This window comes from Oncorhynchus nerka, linkage group LG24, assembly GCF_034236695.1.
Source record: "Oncorhynchus nerka isolate Pitt River linkage group LG24, Oner_Uvic_2.0, whole genome shotgun sequence".
NCBI lineage: Eukaryota > Metazoa > Chordata > Actinopteri > Salmoniformes > Salmonidae > Oncorhynchus > Oncorhynchus nerka.
This window is the reverse complement of record NC_088419.1, coordinates 72,022,047-72,047,699: the sequence shown is the minus strand read 5'-3', so window position 1 is coordinate 72,047,699 and position 25,653 is coordinate 72,022,047. Positions and strand designations below refer to the sequence as shown.

Here is a 25,653-nt window from a genome sequence, read left to right as displayed (position 1 = left end):
GCAGAAAGAAAACAAACAACATGAAGGACGTGTGATTTCAGGGATGTCGAAAAATATATATAAAAAAATATCAGAAGCTTTTATCATTAGGTCACACAGTCATTTCCCAGCTTCATCCTCCCTCCATCTCTCGCTCCCTCTCTCCTCTCTATCCCTCTCTCGTTCTCTCTCCCCTTCCTTCCTTTCCACCCACCCTCCATCCCTTCCTATTCCTTTTCCTCCTTCCCTATCTCTCTCTCTCTCTCTCACACACGCAGAGTCCTCAGGCCGTGTCATTGGCTGAGCAGGCTGATGATGAGTCACAGGCTGGAGGATAAAAGCTCTCTGCTCCCTCAATGCAGACACACTCTGTTGATATCAGTTCAGCTGCTACACATCTACCTATCTTGCTATCGCTCTCTATCATCCACAGCAACTATGTGCAAAGGACTAGCATTACTGCCTACCACCTGCCTGGAAAGGTATATAGAACTTTTTTTTTTACCATCCACAGGTTTACTGTTGCTGTCTCTGGCATTTGGATTAGAGGATTAAAGGGGATCATTATTGGGTGTTGTAGCTTCTGTAATGGTGAAAGTGAAGGCGGTTTTGGTAGATTCTAAATTTAGACCTTGCAGTGCGGAGACGTGTCTATTTTTGTGTGACTAGTTTGTAGCAAAATATTGTGCTGAACAAGGACACAATTCAAGGGCTTGTGGAGTATTTATCTAACCTATGATGTTATTCTCTCTCTCTAGGGCCAAGGAACTAAAAGCAAAGCTGGGCAGCTTTCTGCAAAAACCCGACTGGAGTCTAGCAAGATGCAAAATAGGCAAAACTAGACCTACTCTGGAACAATGTATGAGGTGGAAAGAGTCTTTCGAAAAGCTGTTGTCCAGTAAACGTAAGTAAACCTTACTCTGAAGACACTGCAAAAACACATGCAAACATATACACGATTAGCCTAGTTCTGACATAAATAATCCTTTAAGATTAGAGTGGGACATTTTGTCCAATTTTAGCCCCAGATTTTTGCCCCAGATTTTAGCCCCAGTATTACTGGGAGCTCGCTAATTACGAAGATAAGAGAAGACTTGATCCTCACCACATCACACAGCCGCTACTGTAGATTAGAACACACGTGCTGGCACTCTGCTGGTGGCTATACCACAAGATATAGACACATGCATACACGTGTACAGACACACAGCAGATAATGCAAGGACACAGATGTTAGGATAGCCCACTGCACAGCGTCATTGTTATTGCACTGTACCAATATGAATCTCTCTCGCTCTTTCTCTCTCTCTTCATCAGACGGACTGATGGCCTTTACAGCTTTCCTGGTGTCAGAGTTCAGTGAGGAGAACATTGCATTCTACGTTGCCTGTGAGGACTTCAGGAGCACTAAGTCTGCTGCCAAGCTGGCGGCAAAAGCCCAGAGAATCTATGATGAGTTCATCTGCACCGACGCACCCCGAGAGGTATGCATCCCTCAACAGCTTACTTTACTCTCCCTCACCTATGGAATTTGCATAGCATCCCACGTTCAATAATCTTAATTATAACTCAAAAGTGAAAATAAAAAACCTTCATTCAAACTGCAGCAGATGACTAACCTCCCTCTCTCCATTATCTCTCTCCAGGTGAACATTGACCACGAGACTCGTGACATCACCAGGGCCAACCTGAAAGATCCATCTACATCCTGTTTCGACATGGCCCAGCATAGGATCTACCTTCTCATGGCCAAGGACTGCTACCCTCGCTTCCTTCGTTCCCCAGCTTACAAAGACCTGATCAGCCAGCTCCGTGCAAAGTGCACATCCATCTCCAAGAAGGCGTGAATTAGTAATAGAGGACCTACTGTGGTCGTCTAAAATTTTAAATAAGAAAATGAATGCATCGTCCATGAGCATTGACCGTGCGTGAAACCTCAAGACGGGAATTGTACAGATGGACGAATGTCTCGTCATGAACCAGAGGTTCTGGTGCCAGCTACTCTGAAAGATGATGAGAGTCAATCACCATAAAGCTCTGAAGGAGAGAAAGAGAAAAGTGATACCCCATGAGGATGGAAGATGAGACTTGAACAAGAACTGTGGTGGCAATATCAACACATGATGTCGACTATCATCAGTGAATGTACAGAGATACAGAGTGGGCTGAAGGAAGGGTGATAAAGGATGCATTGACAAGTTGGACATTTGCAATCAAAGACACACTGTTATAGTGGCCCAGTCTACTGCATCAATGTCTAACACTGTGTTCATGACTAGGCATGTTTTCTACATGTTTTTTTAATGTTTTGGGGAACTGAGTATTTATTCTATTGATTTGTTTCTACTCTGTTCTGTTGTCTCTGTGTTAAATATTCTGTTTGACAAGACCAACAAATGATGAAAAACTGTGCAATATATTTCTACTGTTATCTGATTTGTGATGTTTTTTACTGTAAAAAATTATAAGTTATTTGAATAAAAAACAAAACCACAATATTAAAACAGTGTCTGTCATATATAATATCACTTCCAATATCACTTTTGAGTCAGTTCACTATATTGATGAGGTAACTGAATAGTAGGTTGTGATCAGCAGGGTTTGGGAGTAATCAGACTACAAAAGAACTGTAACTGTAATCAGTTACGTTACCAGCAAAATTATGGTAATCATATTACAGATACTTTTGCTGGTAATGTATGCGGGAAAAAATACATTAACACCTTTATGTTTTCTCAATGACATTCAATTCAGCATTGAAAATAAATTGTGCTTTATTGTCACATACACCACATAGGTTGTTGTTTTACAGGGTCAGCCATAGTTGTACTGCACCCCTGGAGAAAATTAGGGTTATGTGCCTTGCTCAAGGGCACATAAAGAGATTTTTTTATATTGTTGGCTCAGGTATTCAAACTAGCAACTTTTCGGTTACTTGCCCAATGCTCTAACCACTAGGCTACTTGCCACCCTACAGAAGGCACAAGTTTAAGTTTTCTCCACCTCAGCGAGTCTGACCACAATTCAGACCACTGTGATGACACATCAAATGTGTTTGATGGATCATTTTAGTCTTCTTCTAATACTTCTTAGACGGAAAGCAATCCCAAAGAAACTGAAAGTAATCAGATTACGTTACTAAATTTGGCTAATCCAAAAGTTATGGTACTGATTACAATTTTGGACAGGTAACTACAGTAGTTACGTTACCAACAAAATGTAACGGATTACATTCATAAAGTAGCCTACCCAACTGTGGTGATCAGTACATGATTATGCCTGCGTAGTACAACACTGGCAACATGCCATTTAATAAAATGTTCACTATATACTGTAGTTAATAACTAAGTAGCACAAAATATGTAATTTAGCGATGATTTTCTATATATTTACTATTCATAATACCGATCAGAGCCTCTCCTTACGAAGCTAGACAACATCCATTTCAGTGTAACAGGATATCAGACATGCAATACAACGGTCATCTTCGGATGATGATAGAACATGTTTGCTCATACTCTATCATTACTATGATTATTATGAGGCTGGGATTATTTTCATTAAACCCAATCGGCAGTGACATTAACTTTACACTAATTGGGTCACCAAGGCAACCGTTTTGGGATGTATTCCATATCACCAGGAACACCAAATGTTCCTGCCAGCTATTAACTGTGCATTGTATGTGCATTGTGTAGACTATCTGAGCTTTTGTTTCATATGGTGTGAACTGGAAGCTAGTTCTTGGAAACAGGAAATAAAAGAGAGATAGTGTGAGAGCATCTACGTAATATAGAGTCATAAAGCCTTGTTAGTTATTATTGTTTGATCAAGTCATCTATGTTTGCAACCAATGATATAAATCAAACTAGCATTGTGGCAGAACAGTTCTCAGCATATATCATATGCCTACCGAACTAGCATTATTGACACTCCTCAGCTGCTACAACCACGTCAGCCATCTAACATATCCACAATGGTTCATAATCCTGCTAAGACTTAATTTAGATAAGGTTGAGGTAACACTTTTAAAGTACTGTCACTAATACATGCAATGTAACGACATGGTAACTATTCAAGTAATGAATTTGTTGGTAGACTACACAATATTGCATAGTACCCACTACAAATGTGATAAGAAAGATTATCTGATTTAGAAAATGTAATTTTGAAGATGTCTTTTAATCAGCCAATGTCTTGATGACAAGTGTCCAAGTCATGGTTATTTAAATGTCATCAGTGAGGAGTGGACCTAGCGCAGGTGGAACTCAGAGCTGCTGAATTTGTATTTAAGTTAGATCTGATCTTATTTGGAACTAAATGTCCATTAGTCCCAGCCGAGGAGTATCAATAAAGCTAGTTTGTAGGCAAATGCTGGGAGCTGTTCAATGCATTGGGGATAATGAAGAGGGGTACTCGGGACTATTTTGATGAAGCCTCTTCAGCATGGACTCACAGATGTAAATTCCCTTTAGTGGGGCACCAGGCAATGTTCTGACTGGGAAAGCAATGTTCCAAACCAGAGATAATGGTTGTTTGACCTCGAAGGTAAAAGTAACAAATATAAAAACTGAACTCTATATCTGACATGGTACAGGTGTCTTCTTTTTTTTAATCCCATAACCATGTGTGTGAGGTGTATATTTTTGTTTCAAAGTAGATTTGTTTAAGGCTACAAATAAACACTCTGTGTGAACCTTATTTAGCCCACTGCGGTAAAAGGTTTAATGATGATCTTAACTGGTTAATATTTTGGGCCAGAAATGGGCCTCAAAAAATATATATTTTTAATGGGCTGTAACTTAGTCATCTGGTGTTATTTTTTCAGGAATTATGATTGGAACCTAGTCGGGTTAACCAATTTGGTCACACACAGGCAAACCCATGTTGGCAACATAGGTCCCCAGTGGGCTATCTGGCGTGAATATGGTCAGAGGTTGTCTCTGGGACCCAGTTGCATATACCACCTGGGGCGCATACGCATTCAATATTGGGCACAATACACAATTTCTCATTCAGGCGCTTCACGTTGGAGATGTCCTGGCAAGACAACGGGAGCTGGAAATCTAGTTATTCAACCGGTAAGTGGGACTGACTACATGTAACATTTACTTGCGTTGTAAGCTAATCGTTTTTTGTATCTTCTGCTGCTGCCTGACTGCAGACTCGTTATAGCTAACATTAGCTAGTTAATGTTTGGCATGGTTGCTAGTTAACGCTATTTGGTAACGTTAGCTAACTCAAGGCGGGCTGAAATACAATGGCTAGCTAGCAACTTCACTCAAAGAGTCACCTTGTTGTTCAGTTAGCTAGCTAGCCTTGAAGTTGAGCGAATTGATGTGTGTTGTCGATTTAGCTAGATAGGAGTGTCAGTCACGCCTATCTAACGACTACATCCTGTCGTTTTCAATGGAAGGCAAGTGAGCCGAGTAGGTGGGATCAAGTGTCGAGATGGGTTTTTCAATGTCGCGTTTATTGGTCTATCAGAAGTCAGTCAGATGGGTTCCTCCCTGTTTCATTACAGAATAGTAATATGGCTGGGCACATTGGTAAATGCTGCCTCATGCTAACGTAAACTCACGTAAACTCCTACATCGCCTTGGTCCGTACAAATGCCCTTATTTTAGTGCCCCAAAAACGTCATATTTCCAGATCAACTGTAATGTCAATACAATTATAAAGCACAATTACTCCCCTTTCCAACAGAATCAATTACATGACCCCCACATTGCCCGTTTCTGCATAATTCAAGCAGGCAATGAGCCCCGTCGGTAAAAAAAAAAAAATGGCGGGTGGGGAAGCGAAACTAATGCGTGATAGTGAGAAGGAGAGATTTGTGTGGGACAATTGCTTTTTTTCACTCGATCTGTCCAACTTATCACCTTATCGCCTCTAAAAAGTAAATAAAACACTATAAAGAGGTTATATAATGTGTCATTACATACCTATTTGAAGGTTTTTGTCGAATTTGAATCAGGTTTTTTAGGGCGGTGCTAAAGTGATCTTAGAAGTAAACAGCGGCTTTGAGAATGATGACCGCATGCAATGATGACAAAAAATTACTAAGTATCACCCACTTACCCCCGTCACTGTCCATTTCTTGTTTTTAAACGATGATAGAAGTGCTACACCTGGTGGAGAGAGATTGTAAGACAGAAATAGTTGCTTTATGCGTGCGGTACGTTACGACATGACACGTCAAGATGTAACAGAGGGTCAGTTTTATCAAGTTTTCTCCAATACTATAGAGACATTACCATGTTGATCAACGCTTGAATAGAAACCTAGTTCATACCCCTGATTTTGACGTCAACACAGTCGCTACAGTCCCATTAGTTTTCTTTGTAGCCTCGTTTGAATGTTGCGGTTGCGCACATTTGTACGGAATGGGGTGAGTTTACTTAGTTGTGTTAAACCCAGCTATAAATGTGTTTCATTACTGGTAGCTAGCATGTTTTATCTATCAGTGATCATTGCTTTGCCGATTGATTCGATGGGTAGTCATGGATACAGCACATTACTGATTACACAGCCAAGGACGCGTGACTCACCATGCAACAATTACTCCAAATGCATCTTCTCATTGTTTATTACATACCTTTCAACGTCTGTTGAAAACTGGGAAAAGGATGTAACTCCCTTCCATTTTACAGTAAACAAGGTATTTGTTGATGAGATATGTTTCTATCGTGAAAAAAAGCTGATTCACAGGAGTAACTTAATATTAGTGGGAAAATTTGCAAATAAATGTGCGTATTTAAAAATAAAATAAATGTGAATTAGCTAGCCAAATATCTACTTGGGACAAGCTAGCTAGCCACCACCAAAGAGAATGAAGACCATTTGTGCCTTGCTGAATATGCATGACGTTCATTAGGAAAACGCCCGCTATCTAGTGCACTCGTCCTTAATTAACTTCTTAACCAGATACAACCCTAACTCTGTAAACAAGGGCACCCTCATAGACGTCATCCTGACCAACTGGCCCTCCAAATACACCTCCGCTGTCTTCAACCAGGATCTCAGCGATCACTGCCTCATTGCCTGTATTCGCTACGGAGCCGCAGTCAAACGACCACCCCTCATCACTGTCAAACGCTCCCTAAAACACTTCTGTGAGCAGGCCTTCCTAATCGACCCCGTCCGGGTATCCTGGAAGGACATTGACCTCATTCCGTCAGTTGAGGATGCCTGGTCATTCTTTAAAAGCAACTTCCTCTCCATTTTAGATAAGCATGCTCCGTTCAAAAAATGCAGAACCAAGAACAGATACAGCCCTTGGTTCACTCCAGACCTGACTGCCCTCGACCAGCACAAAAACATCCTGTGGCGGACTGCAATAGCATCGAAGAGTCCCCGTGATATGCAACTGTTCATTGCGAGCTCACAGAACAGGGCTCCGGGCAGCCGAGCGGAAATGGAGGAAAACTCGCCTCCCTGCGGACCTGGCATCCTTTCACTCCCTCCTCTCTACATTTTCCTCTTCTCTCTCTGCTGCTAAAGCCACTTTCTACCACTCTAAATTCCAAGCATCTGCCTCTAACCCTAGGAAGCTCTTTGCCACCTTCTCCTCCCTCCTGAATCCTCCTCCCCCTCCCCCCCCCTCCTCCCTCTCTGCAGATGACTTCGTCAACCATTTTGAAAAGAAGGTCGACGACATCCGATCCTCGTTTGCTAAGTCAAACGACACGGCTGGTTCTGCTCACACTGCCCTACCCTGTGCTCTGACCTCTTTCTCCCCTCTCTCTCCAGATGAAATCTCGCGTCTTGTGACGGCCGGCCGCCCAACAACCTGCCCGCTTGACCCTATCCCCTCCTCTCTTCTCCAGACCATTTCCGGAGACCTTCTCCCTTACCTCACCTCGCTCATCAACTCATCCCTGACCGCTGGCTACGTCCCTTCCGTCTTCAAGAGAGCGAGAGTTGCACCCCTTCTGAAAAAACCTACACTCGATCCCTCCGATGTCAACAACTACAGACCAGTATCCCTTCTTTCTTTTCTCTCCAAAACTCTTGAACGTGCCGTCCTTGGCCAGCTCTCCCGGTATCCCTCTCAGAATGACCTTCTTGATCCATATCAGTCAGGTTTCAAGACTAGTCATTCAACTGAGACTGCTCTTCTCTGTATCACGGAGGCGCTCCGCACTGCTAAAGCTAACTCTCTCTCCTCTGCTCTCATCCCTCTAGACCTATCGGCTGCCTTCGATACTGTGAACCATCAGATCCTCCTCTCCACCCTCTCCGAGTTGGGCATCTCCGGCGCGGCCCACGCTTGGATTGTGTCCTACCTGACAGGTCGCTCCTACCAGGTGGCGTGGCGAGAATCCGTCTCCACACCACGTGCTCTCACCACTGGTGTCCCCCAGGGCTCTGTTCTAGGCCCTCTCCTATTCTCGCTATACACCAAGTCACTTGGCTCTGTCATAACCTCACATGGTCTCTCCTATCATTGCTATGCAGACGACACACAATTAATCTTCTCCTTTCCCCTTCTGATGACCAGGTGGCGAATCGCATCTCTGCATGTCTGGCAGACATATCAGTGTGGATGACGGATCACCACCTCAAGCTGAACCTCGGCAAGACGGAGCTGCTCTTCCTCCCGGGAAGGACTGCCCGTTCCATGATCTCGCCATCACGGTTGACAACTCCATTGTGTCCTCCTCCCAGAGCGCTAAGAACCTTGGCGTGATCCTGGACAACACCCTGTCGTTCTCAACTAACATCAAGGCGGTGGCCCGTTCCTGTAGGTTCATGCTCTACAACATCCGCAGAGTACGACCCTGCCTCACACAGGAAGCAGCGCAGGTCCTAATCCAGGCACTTGTCATCTCCCGTCTGGATTACTGCAACTCGCTGTTGGCTGGGCTCCCTGCCTGTGCCATTAAACCCCTACAACTCATCCAGAACGCCGCAGCCCGTCTGGTGTTCAACCTTCCCAAGTTCTCTCACGTCACCCCGCTCCTCCGCTCTCTCCACTGGCTTCCAGTTGAAGCTCGCATCCGCTACAAGACCATGGTGCTTGCCTACGGAGCTGTGAGGGGAACGGCACCTCAGTACCTCCAGGCTCTGATCAGGCCCTACACCCAAACAAGGGCACTGCGTTCATCCACCTCTGGCCTGCTCGCCTCCCTACCACTGAGGAAGTACAGTTCCCGCTCAGCCCAGTCAAAACTGTTCGCTGCTCTGGCCCCCCAATGGTGGAACAAACTCCCTCACGACGCCAGGACAGCGGAGTCAATCACCACCTTCCGGAGACACCTGAAACCCCACCTCTTTAAGGAATACCTAGGATAGGATAAAGTAATCCCTCTCACCCCCCTTAAAAGATTTAGATGCACTACTGTTCCACTGGAACAAGGTGAATGCACCAATTTGTAAGTCGCTCTGGATAAGAGCGTCTGCTAAATGACTTAAATGTAATGTAAATGTTCAGGGAAGTCAGGAACCAATACACGCAGTCAGTCAGGAAAGCTAAGGCCAGCTTCTTCAGGCAGAAGTTTGCATCCTGTAGCTCCAACTCCAAAAAGTTCTGGGACACTGTGAAGTCCATGGAGAACAAGAGCACCTCCTCCCAGCTGCCCACTGCACTGAGGCTAGGTAACACGGTCACCACCGATAAATCCATGATTATCGAAAACTTCAATAAGCATTTCTCAACGGCTGGCCATGCCTTCCGCCTGGCTTCTCCAACCTCGGCCAACAGCTCCGCCCCCCCCCCCCCGCAGCTCCTCGCCCAAGCCTCTCCAGGTTCTCCTTTACCCAAATCCAGATAGCAGATGTTCTGAAAGAGCTCCAAAACCTGGACCCGTACAAATCAGCTGGGCTTGACGATCTGGACCCTCTATTTCTGAAACTATCCGCCGCCATTGTCGCAACCCCTATTACCAGCCTGTTCAACCTCTCTTTCATATCGTCCGAGATCCCCAAGGATTGGAAAGCTGCCGCAGTCATCCCCCTCTTCAAAGGGGGAGACACCCTGGACCCAAACTGCTACAGACCTATATCCATCCTGCCCTGCCTATCTAAGGTCTTCGAAAGCCAAGTCAACAAACAGGTCACTGACCATCTCGAATCCCACCGTACCTTCTCCGCTGTGCAATCTGGTTTCCGAGCCGGTCACGGGTGCACCTCAGCCACACTCAAGGTACTAAATGATATCATAACCGCCATCGATAAAAGACAGTACTGTGCAGCCGTCTTCATCGACCTTGCCAAGACCTTCGACTCTGTCAATCCCCATATTCTTATCGGCAGACTCAGTAGCCTCGGTTTTCGGATGACTGCCTTGCCTGGTTCACCAATTACTTTGCAGACAGAGTTCAGTGTGTCAAATCGGAGGGCATGCTGTCCGGTCCTCTGGCAGTCTCTATGGGAGTGCCACAGGGTTCAATTCTCGGGCTGACTCTTTTCTCTGTATATATCAATGATGTTGCTCTTGCTGCGGGTGATTCCCTGATCCACCTCTACGCAGACGACACCATTCTATATACTTTCGGCCCGTCATTGGACACTGTGCTATCTAACCTCCAAACGAGCTTCAATGCCATACAACACTCCTTCCGTGGCCTCCAACTGCTCTTAAACGCTAGTAAAACCAAATGCATGCTTTTCAACCGATCGCTGCCTGCACCCGCATGCCCGACTAGCATCACCACCCTGGATGGTTCCGACCTTGAATATGTGGACATCTATAAGTACCTAGGTGTCTGGCTAGACTGCAAACTCTCCTTCCAGACTCATATCAAACATCTCCAATCGAAAACACTCTGAAGTTTCTAAAACTGTTTAAATTATGTCTGTGAGGTTAACAGAACTCATATGGCAGGCAAAAACCTGAGAAGAAATCCAAACAGGAAGTGAGAAATCTGAGGTTGGTCGATTTTCAACCCAGGCCCTATTGAATTCACAGTGGGATATGGATGAAGTGGCACTTCCGATGGATTCCACTAGATGTCAACCATCTTTAGAAACTTGAATGAGGCTTCTGCTGTGTTGTGGGGCTGAATAAGAACTGAATGAGTCAGGTTACTGGCAGAGAGGCATTTCCTGGTCACGCGCATTTCACATGATATCGACCTGCGTTCCATGGCTTCTCTAGAAACAAAGGAATTCTCGTTTTTGAAGATTTATGATAGGGATTGATTCTATACTTAGTTTGAAATGTTTCTTCAACCTGTAATATAACTTTTTGAAGTTTTTGTCCGAAGTTATGCTGGACCTGCACGAGCGTTTGGATATGTGTACCTAATGCCCTAACAAAAGTAGCTACTTGGACATAAATAATGGCCATTATCGAACAAATCAAGCATTTATTGTGGAACTAGGATTCCTGGGAGTGCATTCTGATGAAGATCATCAAAGGTAAGGGAATATTTATAATGTGATTTCTGGTTTCTGTTGACTCCAACATGGCGGATAATTTTATTATTTTTCTGAGCGCCGGCTCAGATTATTGCATGGTTTGCTTTTTCCGTAAAGTTTTTTTGAAATCTGACACAGCAGTTGCATTACCTTTTTAGGGATATGGGGCAGCATTTTCACTTTGGATGAATTGCGTGCCCATAGTGAACTGCCCCCTACTCTGTTCCAGATGCTAATATATGCATAGTATTATTACTATTGGATAGAAAACACTCTGAAGTTTCTAAAACCTTTTGAATTATGTCTGTGAGTATAACAGAACTCATATGGCCGGCAAACTTCCAAACAGGAAGTGGAAATTCTGGGGCTGGTTGATTTCAACTCATCGCCTATTCACATCCCAGTAAGATATGGATCTGTTCACACTTCCTACGCCTTCCACTAGATGTCAACAGTCAGTAGAACGTGGAATGAAGCCTCTAGTGTGATGTGGTGCCGGATGGCAGCTATTTGAGTCAGTGGTCTGGCAGAATGCCAGTTCCTGGTCATGCGCATTTCTCATGATATCGCCATGCGTTCCATTACTCTGTAGTCAAAAACGAATGCTCCGGTTGGAACGTTATTGGATATATATGATAACAACATCCTGAAGATTGATTCTCTACTTAATTTGACCAGTTTATTCGACCTGGAATATAACTTTTTGAAGTTTTCGTCCGAGTTCGCCTGGACTGGCACCAGCGTTTGGACATGTGAACTAAACGTGCTAGCAAAAGTAGCTAATTGGACACTAGTAATGGACGTTATCGAACAAAACAATTATGTATTGCGGAAGTAGGAATCCTGGCACTGCATTCTGATGAAAGATCATCAAAGGTAAGGGAATATTTATGATGTAATTTCATATTTCTGTTGACTCCAACATGGCGCAGAAATGTTGTGTACCTCTGAGCGCCGTCTCAGATTATTGCATGGAATGCTTTTTCCGTAAAGTTTTTTAAAAATCTGACAGCGGTTGCATTAAGAACAAGTGTATCTTTAATCATATGTAAAACATGTATCTTTCATCAAAGTTTATGATGAGTATTTCTGTTATATGACGTGGCTCTCTGTAATTACTCCGGATATTTAGGAGGCATTTCTGAACATGGCGCCAATGTAAACCGAGATTTGTGGATATAATTATGCACATTATCGAACAAAACATAAATGTATTGTGTAACATGATGTCCTATGAGTGTCATCTGATGAAGATGATCAAAGTTCAGTGATTCATTTCATCTCTATCTCTGCTTTTGTAACTCTATCTTTGGCTGGGAAAAATGGCTGTGTGTTTTTGGGGATTTGGTGGTGATCTAACATAAATATATGTCATGTTTTCGCTGTAAAACATTTAAAAAATCAGACACGATGGGTAGATTAACAAGATGTTTTTATTTCATTTGCTGTATTGGTCTTGTTAATGTGTGCGAGTTAAATATTTCTAAAAATATTTTTGAATTTCCCGCTCTGCCTTTTCAGCGGAATGTTGGGGGGGGTCCGCATTCCGAATGTCCTAGACAGGTTAAGGAGAGGTATATCTATAATTCCATGTGTATAACTTGTATTATCATCTACATTTATGATGATGTAAACTCAGATTTTTTTATAGAAATATGAACTTTATCAAACAAAACATACATGTATTGTGTAACATGAAGTCCTATGAAAATCATCAAAGGGTAGTGATTCATTTTATCTCTATTTGTGCTTTTTGTGACTCCTCTCTTTGGCTGGAAAAATGGTTGTGTTTTTCTGTGAGTTGGTGGTGACCTAACATAATCGTTTGTGGTGCTTTCGCTGTAAAGCCTATTTGAAATCGGACACTAGTGGGATTAACAACAAGATTACCTTTAAAACGGTATGTTTAAAACATGTATGTTTGAGGAATTTTAATTATGAGATTTCTGTTGTTTTGAATTTGGCGCCCTGCACTTTCACTAGCTGTTGTCATATCGATCCCGTTAACGGGATTGCAGCCATAAGACGTTTTTAACAAAGTCATCTCTATAAACAATTAGGTATGTCAAGTCTACCTAACTTAGAGGACTCTGTTTCTTATAGATTCTATTTTTGGAAACAGAAAACTGTATGGAGATCAAATGTTTCATTTATGAGAAAATGTGCAGATTGTGTTGCAAAAATCCATCTAGCTCAATCTTCTCCCACTGCCGTCCACTGGGCTTCCATATTTGGTAGTGAGAGGAAACACCAACCAGATGTCTCACATTTATACATGCATGAAATATCTGTATCATCTATCTGTGCTATTGTTGAATTATCTAGTTAACATTGGTTAGCTAGCTAGTTTTGCATTGGACCTAACTTTAAACTTTAACATGGAATGCTTGCTGAACAAGCTTGCATTAGTAGTAAACGAAAAACTCGTGTTTGATTGTCGTTCTTTGTGAGTGAACATTTCTCAGTAGCTAATTATATGGCCTTCGCTGTATTTATCTACTGTTGGCCGACTCGGTCCATGTCATGTTTGTACCAAGGCAAATACAATTTGACAGACTGTATTAAATGGCAGCAGCCATTTTGGTTGCACAATGCTGATGAAATGTTCACGGTTCACATGCTATAATGTGTTGGGAATGTATTATTTTTAAGGAATCAAGTCTTTTTTTTTTTTTTTTTGATTTTAATTTGATAAAGGTTGTAAAAAAAAAATTTAAAAAAAGAAAACGAACCCAAAACAAAACTGAAATTAGAAACTTTGCCTCCTACACTAACTAAAATCAAATAAATATAATGTTAAATTATTAAATTAAATAATGTTAAACTCAGTTTATTAGAACAGGCTGATCAGAAAAGTTGAAATTAAATATGATTTTGGAATTGATTCTGAAATCTCAATGGTCAAAAATATTAAGATTATGTAATCATAAGCACATAAGTGGTAAAGGGTTCTTTTGGCTGCGTTTACACGGGCAGCCCAATTCAAATCTTTTGCCCAATTATTGGCAAAAGAACTGATCTGATTGTCCGATTAGTGGAAAGAAGAAACTGAATTGGGCTACCTGTGTAAATTCAGCCAAAGGGGCTCATGTAGCCCACATGTCTTATCAATGTCTGGCCAAAAGGTTAACCCAACTAGCTACAGTACCAGCTAAGATGACCATTTAGAGCCCTTAGGTAAAGATTGAAATGTTGCACTAGATCAGTAACCTTAAATAGGTTATGTTTTCTTTTCACAGCTACCTATGAACAGGCCTGGATCAAACTTAAAAAGGCAGAGGAGACGTCTGATCTGCAGACTCTCAGACGTGGATGAAGAAGAGTCAGGACTTAAATAACTTTGGTAAAACAGCAACAGCAGCACTGCTCGAGGGGCTGATTTCCCTATGAATACTATCATAAATGTGGAGGCGATGGAGCAAAAGTTACTTGACAGCTTTCCTGAATGGAGTGGTAGGTGCTATGAAAGGGATGTTTTACAACAGCAAAAAAAAACTATTGTAATATTGTATGTTATATAAATGTTGCATGTTAGCAATCACACAATCACGATAGAGTACTTTAAGTACAGGGCAAAAAGTGTGATGATGCAAATTATACGCAAATTACCAACATGATTGTTCTATATGATTTGCATCACACTTGCTTTGTACTGCAGTGTTTCCCAATCCTGGTCCTAGGGACCCAAAGTGGTGTTTTTTGTTCTAACATTCACACACTTCCTTTCACTAAGCAACTCATCATCAAACCTTTGAATTGAATAAGGCAAGTGAATGGAAGGGCAAAAACTAAAATGTGCACCCCTTGGGACCAGGATTGAGGAACACTGGTGTACTGAAAGTCCTCTAGCTTGAGAACTTCACTACTGACATGCACATTTTTGGGATTGTATACAGGGTGAGGAAACCAATGTGTACATTTTGTAATTTTGATTGAACTATCGCTTTACTCAGAGTTCCTGCATTGCATTTGATCTGAGCATGTACTATAAATAAACATGTATTTATTTTACAAAGAACTGCTTTAGTCATCTCTTAAGAAAGCTTGCTTGGGCAGCAGTATCTGGCTCCTACATGGAGACTGAGAACAAACCCAGGTTGGTCCCAGGTGGGCAGCCCAATTGAAAATCACATTCACAGCCTACCTATTGCCCATATACTGTAGTTCTCACTAGTACTGTAGATATGTTGTAGTGGTGGGGTAGGGGCCTGAGGGAACACAGTGTGTTGTGAAATCTGTGAATGTATTGTAATGTTTTACAATTGTATAAACTGCCTTAATTTTGCTAGACCCCAGGAAGAGTAGCTAATGCTTTGGCAGCTAATGGGGATCCATAATAAATACAAAAATACCAATTCTACCGAGTTCCAAACTTCCTCTGGAAGCAACGTCAGCACAATAACTGTTCGTCGGGAGCTTCATGAAATGGGTTTCCATGGCCGAGCAGCCGCACACAAGCCTAAGATCACCATGCGCAATGCCAATAGTCGGCCGGAGTGGTGTAAAGCTCGCCGCCATTGGACTTTGGAGCAGTGGACACGCATACTCTGGAGAGATGAATCACGCTTCTGCCAGGATAACGCTACCTGTCCCAATGCATAGTGCCAACTGTAAAGTTTGATGGAGGAGGAATAATGGTCTGGGGCTTTTTTTCATGGTTTGGGATAAGCCTCTTAGTTCCAGTGAAGTGAAATCTTTAATGCTACAGTATACAATAACATTCTAGACGATTCTGTGCTCCCAACTTTGTGGCGACAGTTTGGGGAAGGCCCTTTCCTGTTTCAGCATGACAATGCCCCTTGTCTACAAAGTGAGGTCCATACAGAAATGGTTTGTTGAGATCGGTGTGAAAGAATTTGACTGGCCTGCACACAGCCCTGACCTTAACCCAATCAAACACCTTTGGGATGAATTTGAACGCTGACTGCGAGCCAGGCCTAATCACTGAACATCAATGCCCAACCTCACTAATGCTCGTTGGTGAATTGAAGCAAGTCTCTGCAGCAATGTTCCAACATCTAGTGGAATTCCTTCCCAGAAAAGTGGAGGCTGTTATAGCAGCAAAGGGGGGTGACCAACTACATATTAATGCCCATGATTTGGAATGAGATGTCCGACGAGCAGGTGTCCACATACTTTTGGTTGTGTAGTGTATGTAACCAAGAGCCCCCTGCATGAGGTCGACCACTGGGATAACATTCACAGGAGAGTACTGCCACCATGTGGGAATAAACTGATACAGCACAACATCCTTTCAATTCAATTCAAAGAGCTTTATTGGCATGGGAAACATGTTTACATTGCCAAAGCAATTAAAACAGATAATAAACAAACGTTAAATAAAACAATCAAAAAGGAACAGTAAACATTACACACAAGTTTCAAAAGAATAGAGACATTTAAAATGTCATTATGTCTATGTACAGTGTTGTAACGATGTGCAAATAAATAAACATAAATACGGGTTGTATTTACAATGGTGTTTTTTCTTCACCAGTTGCTCTTTTCTAGGGGCAACAGATCACAAATCTTGCTGCTGTGATCGCACACTGCAGTATTTCACCCAATATAGTGGTTCCCAAACATTTTATAGTCCCGTACCCCTTCAAACATTTAACCTGCTGCGTACCCCCTCTAGCACCAGGTTCAGAGCACTCTCAAATGTTGTTTTTTGACATCATTGTATGCCTTATTAAACATAAGAATTGGTTTTTGTCAAAACCTGGCTCGTGGAATGTGACAAAGAGCTCTTATAGGACCAGGGCATGTTATTGGAGAGTCTCAGTCTTAAATCATGTTCGACACACAGTCCATGCCTGTATTTAGTTTTCATGCTAGTGATGGCCGAGAATCCACTTTCGCATAGGTAAGGGGTTGCAAAGGGCATCAGTGTCTTAACAGCACCATTTGCCAAGGCAGGATACTCTGAGCACAACCCTATCCAAAAATCTGGCTGCGGCTTCTGATTCAATTCAATTTTCATAGAACAGCTTGTTGCAATTTAGATGAGGCTCTCTTGTTCAGATATCGGTAAGTGGACTGGAGGCAGGGCATGAAAGGGATAACGAATCCAGTTGTTTTGGTTGTCCATTTCTCACTCAGGTGCTTCGCTATATTACATTTGACATTGTCCGTAAGCTTGAGTTAATTTGCACACAAAATATATACAATTATGGGAAGACCTGTGTGTAGTCCTTGTTAATGCAGACAGAGAAGAGCTCCAACTTCTTTAATCATAACCTCAATTTTGTCCCTGTAATCCTTGATTCAGAGAATTCAGGAGAGAAAAATCGTCCCCCAGGTTATCCAGTCGTGTGAGAAACTCGTCGTCATGCAAGCAGTCAGACAAGTGAAAATTATGGTCAGTAAAGAAAACTAAGCTCGTCTCTCAATTAAAAAATATGTGTCAATACTTTGCCCATTGATAACCATTGTAAAAGCGTTACATGGTCGCTGCCCATATCATTGCATATTGCAGAAAATACACAAGAGTTCAGGGGCCTTGCTTTAACAAAGTTAACCATTTTTACTGTAGTGTCCAAAACGTGTTTCAAGCTGTCAGGCATTCCCATGGCAGCAAGAGCCTCTCGGTGGATGCTGCAGTGTACCCAACTGGCGTCGGGAGCAACTGCCTGCACAAGCGTTACCACTCCACTATGTCTTATTAATAAATTATTTGACTAGGCTTCCTGTATTTGACATTGTGTTGTTATTTCGCTGAACACTATATGGTTTAATTAGATTTTTGGCAGTGAAACGAGTCTACTCAGGTATACTCGAGTCTACTCACTCAAATGTATAGCCCAGTTGGAAAATCTAATTGTACAGTTTTAAAATGTGAATTACATTGCGCGTTCCCCAGTTTGGGAATAACCGACCCAATATATATGGTAGTTATCAAAATTGTATTTGTTTTCAAATTGTGTAGTCTGTGTAATCTGGGGGAAATATGTGTCTCTAATAGGGTCATACATTTGGCAGAAGGTTAGGAAGTGCAGCTCGGTTTCCACCTCATTTTGTGGGCAGTGTGCACATTGCCTGTCTTCTCTTGAGAGCCAGGTCTGCCTACAGCAAGGCTATGCTCACTGAGTCTGTACATAGTCAAAGCGTTCCTTAATTTTTGGTCACTCAAGGTGGTCAGGTAGCAGGAGACGCCAACCATTCTAATGCAGATCGGTGTAAAACTAGTAAAATAAATGTATGTTTATTTCAATGGACGAGGGAGAAATAACTTGTAGTCTGTATATATGAATGGACAAGGCCATCAATCACGTGACACCATTCATTCCTATGTGAAGACTCACTAGTGCATTGAAGCCAAAGGAAGTTGGTTAATATGGCTTCTCATGGAGACATAAAATGTGCAGTTTGAGCTACTCCAGGAAGTGACATTCCAGGCTAGCTCAGTGCAGCCCCTCTTATTGAATAACTCCAGTTGAAGGCCAACCGGGGTCCTGCAGGCTGCCATTGGCAAGTCAATTATACTCATAACTTCTTCTGTGTGATTTTTAGATAATCGGTTCAAGGATATACATCTGGTGTAGTAGAAGCAATTATTGGTACCTTGATTGTCTTGGACACATGTTTTTATTTACACAAAGATTGCCATTTATTCATTCACTATAATGGGGGATCCTGTTTTCTGAAAGCAACTCCTGCAGTACGCCGTTGGTCTTGAACTTCCATGGCTTCAATGATAGGGGGCGGTCGTTCTCCACTTAGGCGGAAGTTCTATGAGGGAACCACCAGTGGGGGCACTAGGCTTCTAAATAAAAAAGAAGCATTGAGCCCAGTTCTGTTTCCCCCCTTCTCCTCCCCCCTAATAGACTGGGGGGGAAATTATTTTTAAAAGAATGCTTTCCAGCCAGCATTTAAATGTTTTTATTTTATTTAAGGGCTAGTAAATAAATACACCTGGGCTAGGAACTTGTTATCAGACTAAGCTACAGTTGTTTACAAGCATTTCGCTACACCTGCAATAGCATCTGCTAAATATGTGTATGTGACCAATAAAATTAGATTTTGTCCTCTTCCACCTGTGGTTATGGTTGAAACATCTGCCTGTTCACATCCCAAGCTCTGAGGCCGTCGTCCTCCCACCACTCTCTCTAACCCCCAACAAATACTGTACTTTCCATAATATTTTGGCAGGGTGACATACAGTATGTTATCATAAGTTATGAGAAAGAGATGTTGGGGAGATGGAGAGAGGGAGGGAGAGAGGGGGGGTCCATATTTCCAATAACTGCTAGGGAGGGATTTTTGGAGAGGGGGGGGGGGGTGTTGATGTCCCTTGAGTTTAAATACTTCTGAGGTTAAATGGAGATCCAATTTGGTTACATCTAACCTCAACTAGGGAGGATAGAGAGAGAGAGAGGGTGTGAGAGAAGGAGCAAGAGAAAAGAGAGACGCAACTGCATGTGACACTCGAAGCGTGGGAAATGTTTTGTTGCGTGTCCCTAACGGAAAGGGAAAACTGTGCTATCCCCTGACCTTGGTCTCCATGGGGTTTAGATGCTCTATCCTCTGTGGATCACAGACGCCATCTCATAGGCCATTTCTCTGTTATTTCATTCAACTCACCATAAGACAAAGAAAATACTCAAATATGTATGATTTCCTACTGAGTGCCTGTTCATCACAGATGTGTTCCATATAAGCCCACTCACAACATCAGAAATGCCGATAGTTAATTCAAGAAAATGTGTATTTAATTTTTGTTAACCTGAACGTGTTGGCTAACCTTATCTCAATCCACGGGCTCAATGTTAGATGAAGAGTGGCAGGAGACTGGACTGCTGTGACCTCAACAAAGCTTTGACTTGGCCTCTCCTCCCTAAGATCAACTAACACTAATTGAGCCTCAACCTTCACGTTCTCTGCTTTTATTCCTCTCCTTTGCACTCTGTACCTGCGTGAGAAATCCACTCTGCGCTCCTCTGAGAACATTCTGTTCCCTCTGAATAGAGGCACCCTTGATGAGGAACATAGTGATGAATATGAAGTAAGAAACAGACTGATGCTTTCTGGGCGACTGCACAAAACAAGCAGCAGGTTATTTGTTGTTTAGCTCTCCGAAATTAATCACAGCGTTCTTTGCATGTTGCTCCATGTTTGAATTTAACTCACATAGGACTGAGAAAATTAACAATCAGGCATAATCTGCTCAATTCTGATACCAGGGAATGCTTGACATATTTCTACACAAGAGGTCCTGGTAATCAAGACACCATATTGAGAGGAGAATCTGGCTTTCTAGCTTTGATAGCTATAGTACTGTATGTCTCTATAATAGGGAGAATAACGAGAGACTACATTAATGTGTTCAAGTCTTGCAGGCCAAACAAAGGGCAAAATCTCTCCTGTGAAAATATGATTTTGCTCAATACCTCAGATCTTATCTGACCTACCATAATCCAAAAAGTATGCAGTTCAGGCCCACACAGTCAATTTAGTCAAATTTCTGTTAGATGTGTTCCTCTGTGTGAACCCCCTCCTCCCTCTCCCTGTCAGCCAGCCAAACACTATAGATTACAGTGAGCTCAATAGGCTACAGGGTATTTAAAATTCCACAAAGGGGATGTTTCACAAGCACAACTCAGCCTTCTGTTCCCCTCACCATCTCCAAGATCACACAAGTGGTCATCTCAGACTGCAGCCATTTTCCATTATAACTTTAGTTTGGTTTGGCCGTTTTCTAACTCGCCTCATTAAGGTCAAGCAGTCTGATCAAATCAAATCCAATCCAATTGTGCTGCCATCCTGTTAGAAGGTAACAGATTATTTTATTACAATGGTTAAATTGGATTTTCATTGTGTTCAATGGTGTTATTTGCTCCCTAGTGGCGCTTTCTGGTACTTAGAAAGACAACGCAAACGGGAAGTTCAGAATTTGTTTTGCACGCATAGAAGCAGCTACAAACAACGCTACGGTGCAGGTCTTTCAATGTAGTTATTTCTTGTCACGCTTCAGCCTTGGAAAAATATTTGTTTGTAAATTCGATTCAAGCATTTAGCTAATGATGATAATCTTGTTATTGATAGAGTTTCTTACATATCAATGTTGGTTGCATTTACTCACAAATTGCAATGCCTTTTGTGTATGTCGTTAGCTGTATTACTTTGCTCATGCGTCATGCAAACGAATTGTAAAATATACAATACTGTAGTTTTGTTACTGTTTCTAGTGTAATATGCTTTGTTATTCTACATAGATGGTTATACATTATTAGAGTAATGAAAGGAGCAATTACCATATGGTTAACAATTAGCTATATGGTTTGGCATCATGCCAGATGCATGGTACATTAGCGCGTGCTTTGTATTTATGCAACTTCAAATGTTTAATGTACAGCTACAGTATGTCGGTGTGAATTGAACACTAAAGTATATTCTTTTCTGTATATTGCAGTTTCACAACATAAACGTTTTCAATATATTCATTCAAGAAAAGTCACGCCTTGGGAGTTTTATTGAAGACTTAGTTGTTAGCTATCTGTCTAGTTTTGCATGGGAACGCAACTCAAGGGCAGAATACCAATATTATTTGTCACATACACATGGTTAGCAGATGTTAATGCGAGTGTAGCGAAATGCTTGTGCTTCTAGTTCTGACAATGCAGTAATAACCAACGAGTAATCCAACCTAAAAATTCCACAACTACTACCTTATACACACAAGTGTAAAGGGATAAAGAATATGTACATAAAGATATATGAATGAGTGACGGTACAGAATGGCATAGGCAAGATGCAGTAGATGGTATCGAGTACAGTATATATAAACATAAAGTGTTTTAGAGTGATACATGTATTAATAAAGATGGCAAGATGCAGTATGATAAACATTATATTAAGATGAGTAATGTAGGGTTGTTTATATTAGTGGCTAGTGATACATTTTTACATTAATTTCCATCCATTTCCATTATTAAAGTGGCTGGAGTTGAGTCAGTGTGTTGGCAGCAGCCACTCAATGTTAGTGGTGGCTGTTTGACAGTCTGATGGCCTTGAGATAGAAGCTGTTTTTCAGTCTCTCGGTCCCTGCTTTGATGCACCTGTACTGACCTCGCCTTCTGCCTACCCAAGGACGCCAGAGGACAAAAATCAGTTAACCACCTAACTGAGGATCTCAATTTAACCTTGCGCAATATCCTAGATGCAGTTGCACCCCTAAAAACTAAAAAAACTTCTCATAAGAAACTAGCTCCCTGGTACACAGAAAATACCCGAGCTCTGAAGCAAGCTTCCAGAAAATTGGAACGGAAATGGCGCCACACCAAACTGGAAGTCTTCCGACTAGCTTGGAAGGACGGTACCGTGCAGTACCGAAGAGCCCTTACTGCTGCTCGATCATCCTATTTTTCTAACTTAATTGAGGAAAATAAGAACAATCCGAAATTCCTTTTTGATACTGTCGCAAAGCTAACTAAAAAGCAGCATTCCCCAAGAGAGCATGACTTTCACTTTAGCAGTGATAAATTCATGAACTTCTTTGAGGAAAAGATTATGATTATTAGAAAGCAAATTACGGACTCCTCTTTAAACCTGCGTATTCCTCCAAACCTCAGTTGTCCTGAGTCTGCACAACTCTGCCAGGACCTAGGATCAAGAGAGACGCTCAAGTGTTTTAGTACTATATCTCTTGACACAATGATGAAAATAATCATGGCCTCTAAACCTTCAAGCTGCATACTGGACCCTATTCCAACTAAACTACTGAAAGAGCTGCTTCCTGTGCTTGGCCCTCCTATGTCGAACATAATAAACGGCTCTCTATCCACTGGATGTGTACCAAACTCACTAAAAGTGGCAGTAATAAAGCCTCTCTTGAAAAAGCCAAACCTTGACCCAGAAAATATAAAAAACTATCGGCCTATATCGAATCTTCCATTCCTCTCAAAAATTTTAGAGAAGGCTGTTGCGCAGCAACTCACTGCCTTCCTGAAGACAAACAATGTATACGAAATGCTTCAGTCTGGTTTTACATTTACATTTAAGTCATTTAGCAGACGCTCTTATCCAGAGCGACTTACAAATTGGTGCTTTCACCTTATGACATCCAGTGGAACAGCCACAATTAGACCCCATCATAGCACTGAGACGGCACTTGTGAAGGTGGTAAATTACATTTTAATGGCATCGGACCGAGGCTCTGCATCTGTCCTCGTGCTCCTAAACCTTAGTGCTGCTTTTGATACCATCGATCACCACATTCTTTTGGAGAGATTGGAAACCCAAATTGGTCTACACGGACATGTTCTGGCCTGGTTTAGATCTTATCTGTCGGAAAGATATCAGTTTGTCTCTGTGAATGGTTTGTCCTCTGACAAATCAACTGTAAATTTCGGTGTTCCTCAAGGTTCCGTTTTAGGACCACTATTGTTTTCACTATATATTTTACCTCTTGGGGATGTTATTCGAAAACATAATGTTAACTTTCACTGCTATGCGGATGACACACAGCTGTACATTTCAATGAAATATGGTGAAGCCCCAAAATTGCCCTCGCTAGAAGCATGTGTTTCAGACATAAGGAAGTGGATGGCTGCAAACTTTCTACTATTAAACTCGGACAAAACAGAGATGCTTGTTCTAGGTCCCAAGAAACAAAGAGATCTTCTGTTGAATCTGACAATTAATCTTAATGGTTGTACAGTCGTCTCAAATAAAACTGTGAAGGACCTCGGCGTTACTCTGGACCCTGATCTCTCTTTTGAAGAACATATCAAGACCATTTTGAGGACAGCTTTTTTCCATCTACGTAACATTGCAAAAATCAGAAACTTTCTGTCCAAAAATGATGCAGAAAAATTCATCCATGCTTTTGTCACTTCTAGGTTAGACTACTGCAATGCTCTATTTTCCGGCTACCCGGATAAAGCACTAAATAAACTTCAGTTAGTGCTAAATACGGCTGCTAGAATCCTGACTAGAACCAAAAAATTGATCATATTACTCCAGTGCTAGCCTCTCTACACTGGCTTCCTGTCAAAGCAAGGGCTGATTTCAAGGTTTTACTGCTAACCTACAAAGCATTACATGGGCTTGCTCCTACCTATCTCTCTGATTTGGTCCTGCCGTACATACCTACACGTACGCTACGGTCATAAGACGCAGGCCTCCTAATTGTCCCTAGAATTTCTAAGCAAACAGCTGGAGGCAGGGCTTTCTCCTATAGAGCTCCATTTTTATGGAACGGTCTGCCTACCCATGTCAGAGACGCAAACTCGGTCTCAACCTTTAAGTCTTTACTGAAGACTCATCTCTTCAGTGGGTCATATGATTGAGTGTAGTCTGGCCCAGGAGTGGGAAGGTGAACGGAAAGGCTCTGGAGCAACGAACCGCCCTTGCTGTCTCTGCCTGGCCGGTTCCCCTCTTTCCACTGGGATTCTCTGCCTCTAACCCTATTACAGGGGCTGAGTCACTGGCTTACTGGGGCTCTCTCATGCCGTCCCTGGGGGGGGGGTGCGTCACCTGAGTGGGTTGATTCACTGTTGTGGTCATCCTGTCTGGGTTGGCGCCCCCCCTCCCCCCCCTTGGGTTGTGCCTTGGCGGAGGTCTTTGTGGGCTATACTCAGCCTTGTCTCAGGATGGTAAGTTGGTGGTTGAAGATATCCCTCTAGTGGTGTGGGGGCTGTGCTTTGGCAAAGTGGGTGGGGTTATATCCTTCCTGTTTGGCCCTGTCCGGGGGTGTCCTCGGATGGGGCCACAGTGTCTCCTGACCCCTCCTGTCTCAGCCTCCAGTATTTATGCTGCAGTAGTTTATGTGTCGGGGGGCTGGGGTCAGTTTGTTATATCTGGAGTACTTCTCCTGTCCTATTCGGTGTCCTGTGTGAATCTAAGTGTGCGTTCTCTAATTCTCTCCTTCTCTCTTTCTTTCTCTCTCTCGGAGGACCTGAGCCCTAGGACCATGCCCCAGGACTACCTGACATGATGACTCCTTGCTGTCCCCAGTCCACCTGGCCATGCTGCTGTTCCAGTTTCAACTGACCTGAGCCGTAGGACCATGCCCCAGGACTACCAGACATGATGACTCCTTGCTGTGCCCAGTCCACCTGGCCATGCTGCTGCTCCAGTTTCAACTTCCACCTGACTGTGCTGCTGCTCCAGTTTCAACTGTTCTGCCTTATTATTATTCGACCATGCTGGTCATTTATGAACATTTGAACATCTTGGCCATGTTCTGTTATAATCTCCACCCGGCACAGCCAGAAGAGGACTGGCCACCCCACATAGCCTGGTTCCTCTCTAGGTTTCTTCCTAGGTTTTGGCCTTTCTAGGGAGTTTTTCCTAGCCACCGTGCTTCTA

General features: G+C 42.5%; 1 protein-coding gene across 1 annotated transcript; it reads left to right on the top strand.

The window, feature by feature from the left end:
* Window positions 1–351: 351 nt before the first annotated feature.
* LOC115107425 (regulator of G-protein signaling 5-like) lies at window positions 352–2,477 on the top strand. Its single transcript, XM_029630828.2, has 4 exons — window positions 352–461; window positions 738–883; window positions 1,297–1,463; window positions 1,626–2,477. Exons 1-4 carry the CDS (start codon window positions 418–420, stop codon window positions 1,824–1,826), a joined length of 558 nt encoding a protein of 185 aa, XP_029486688.1. The 5' UTR covers window positions 352–417; the 3' UTR covers window positions 1,827–2,477.
* Window positions 2,478–25,653: the final 23,176 nt, after the last annotated feature.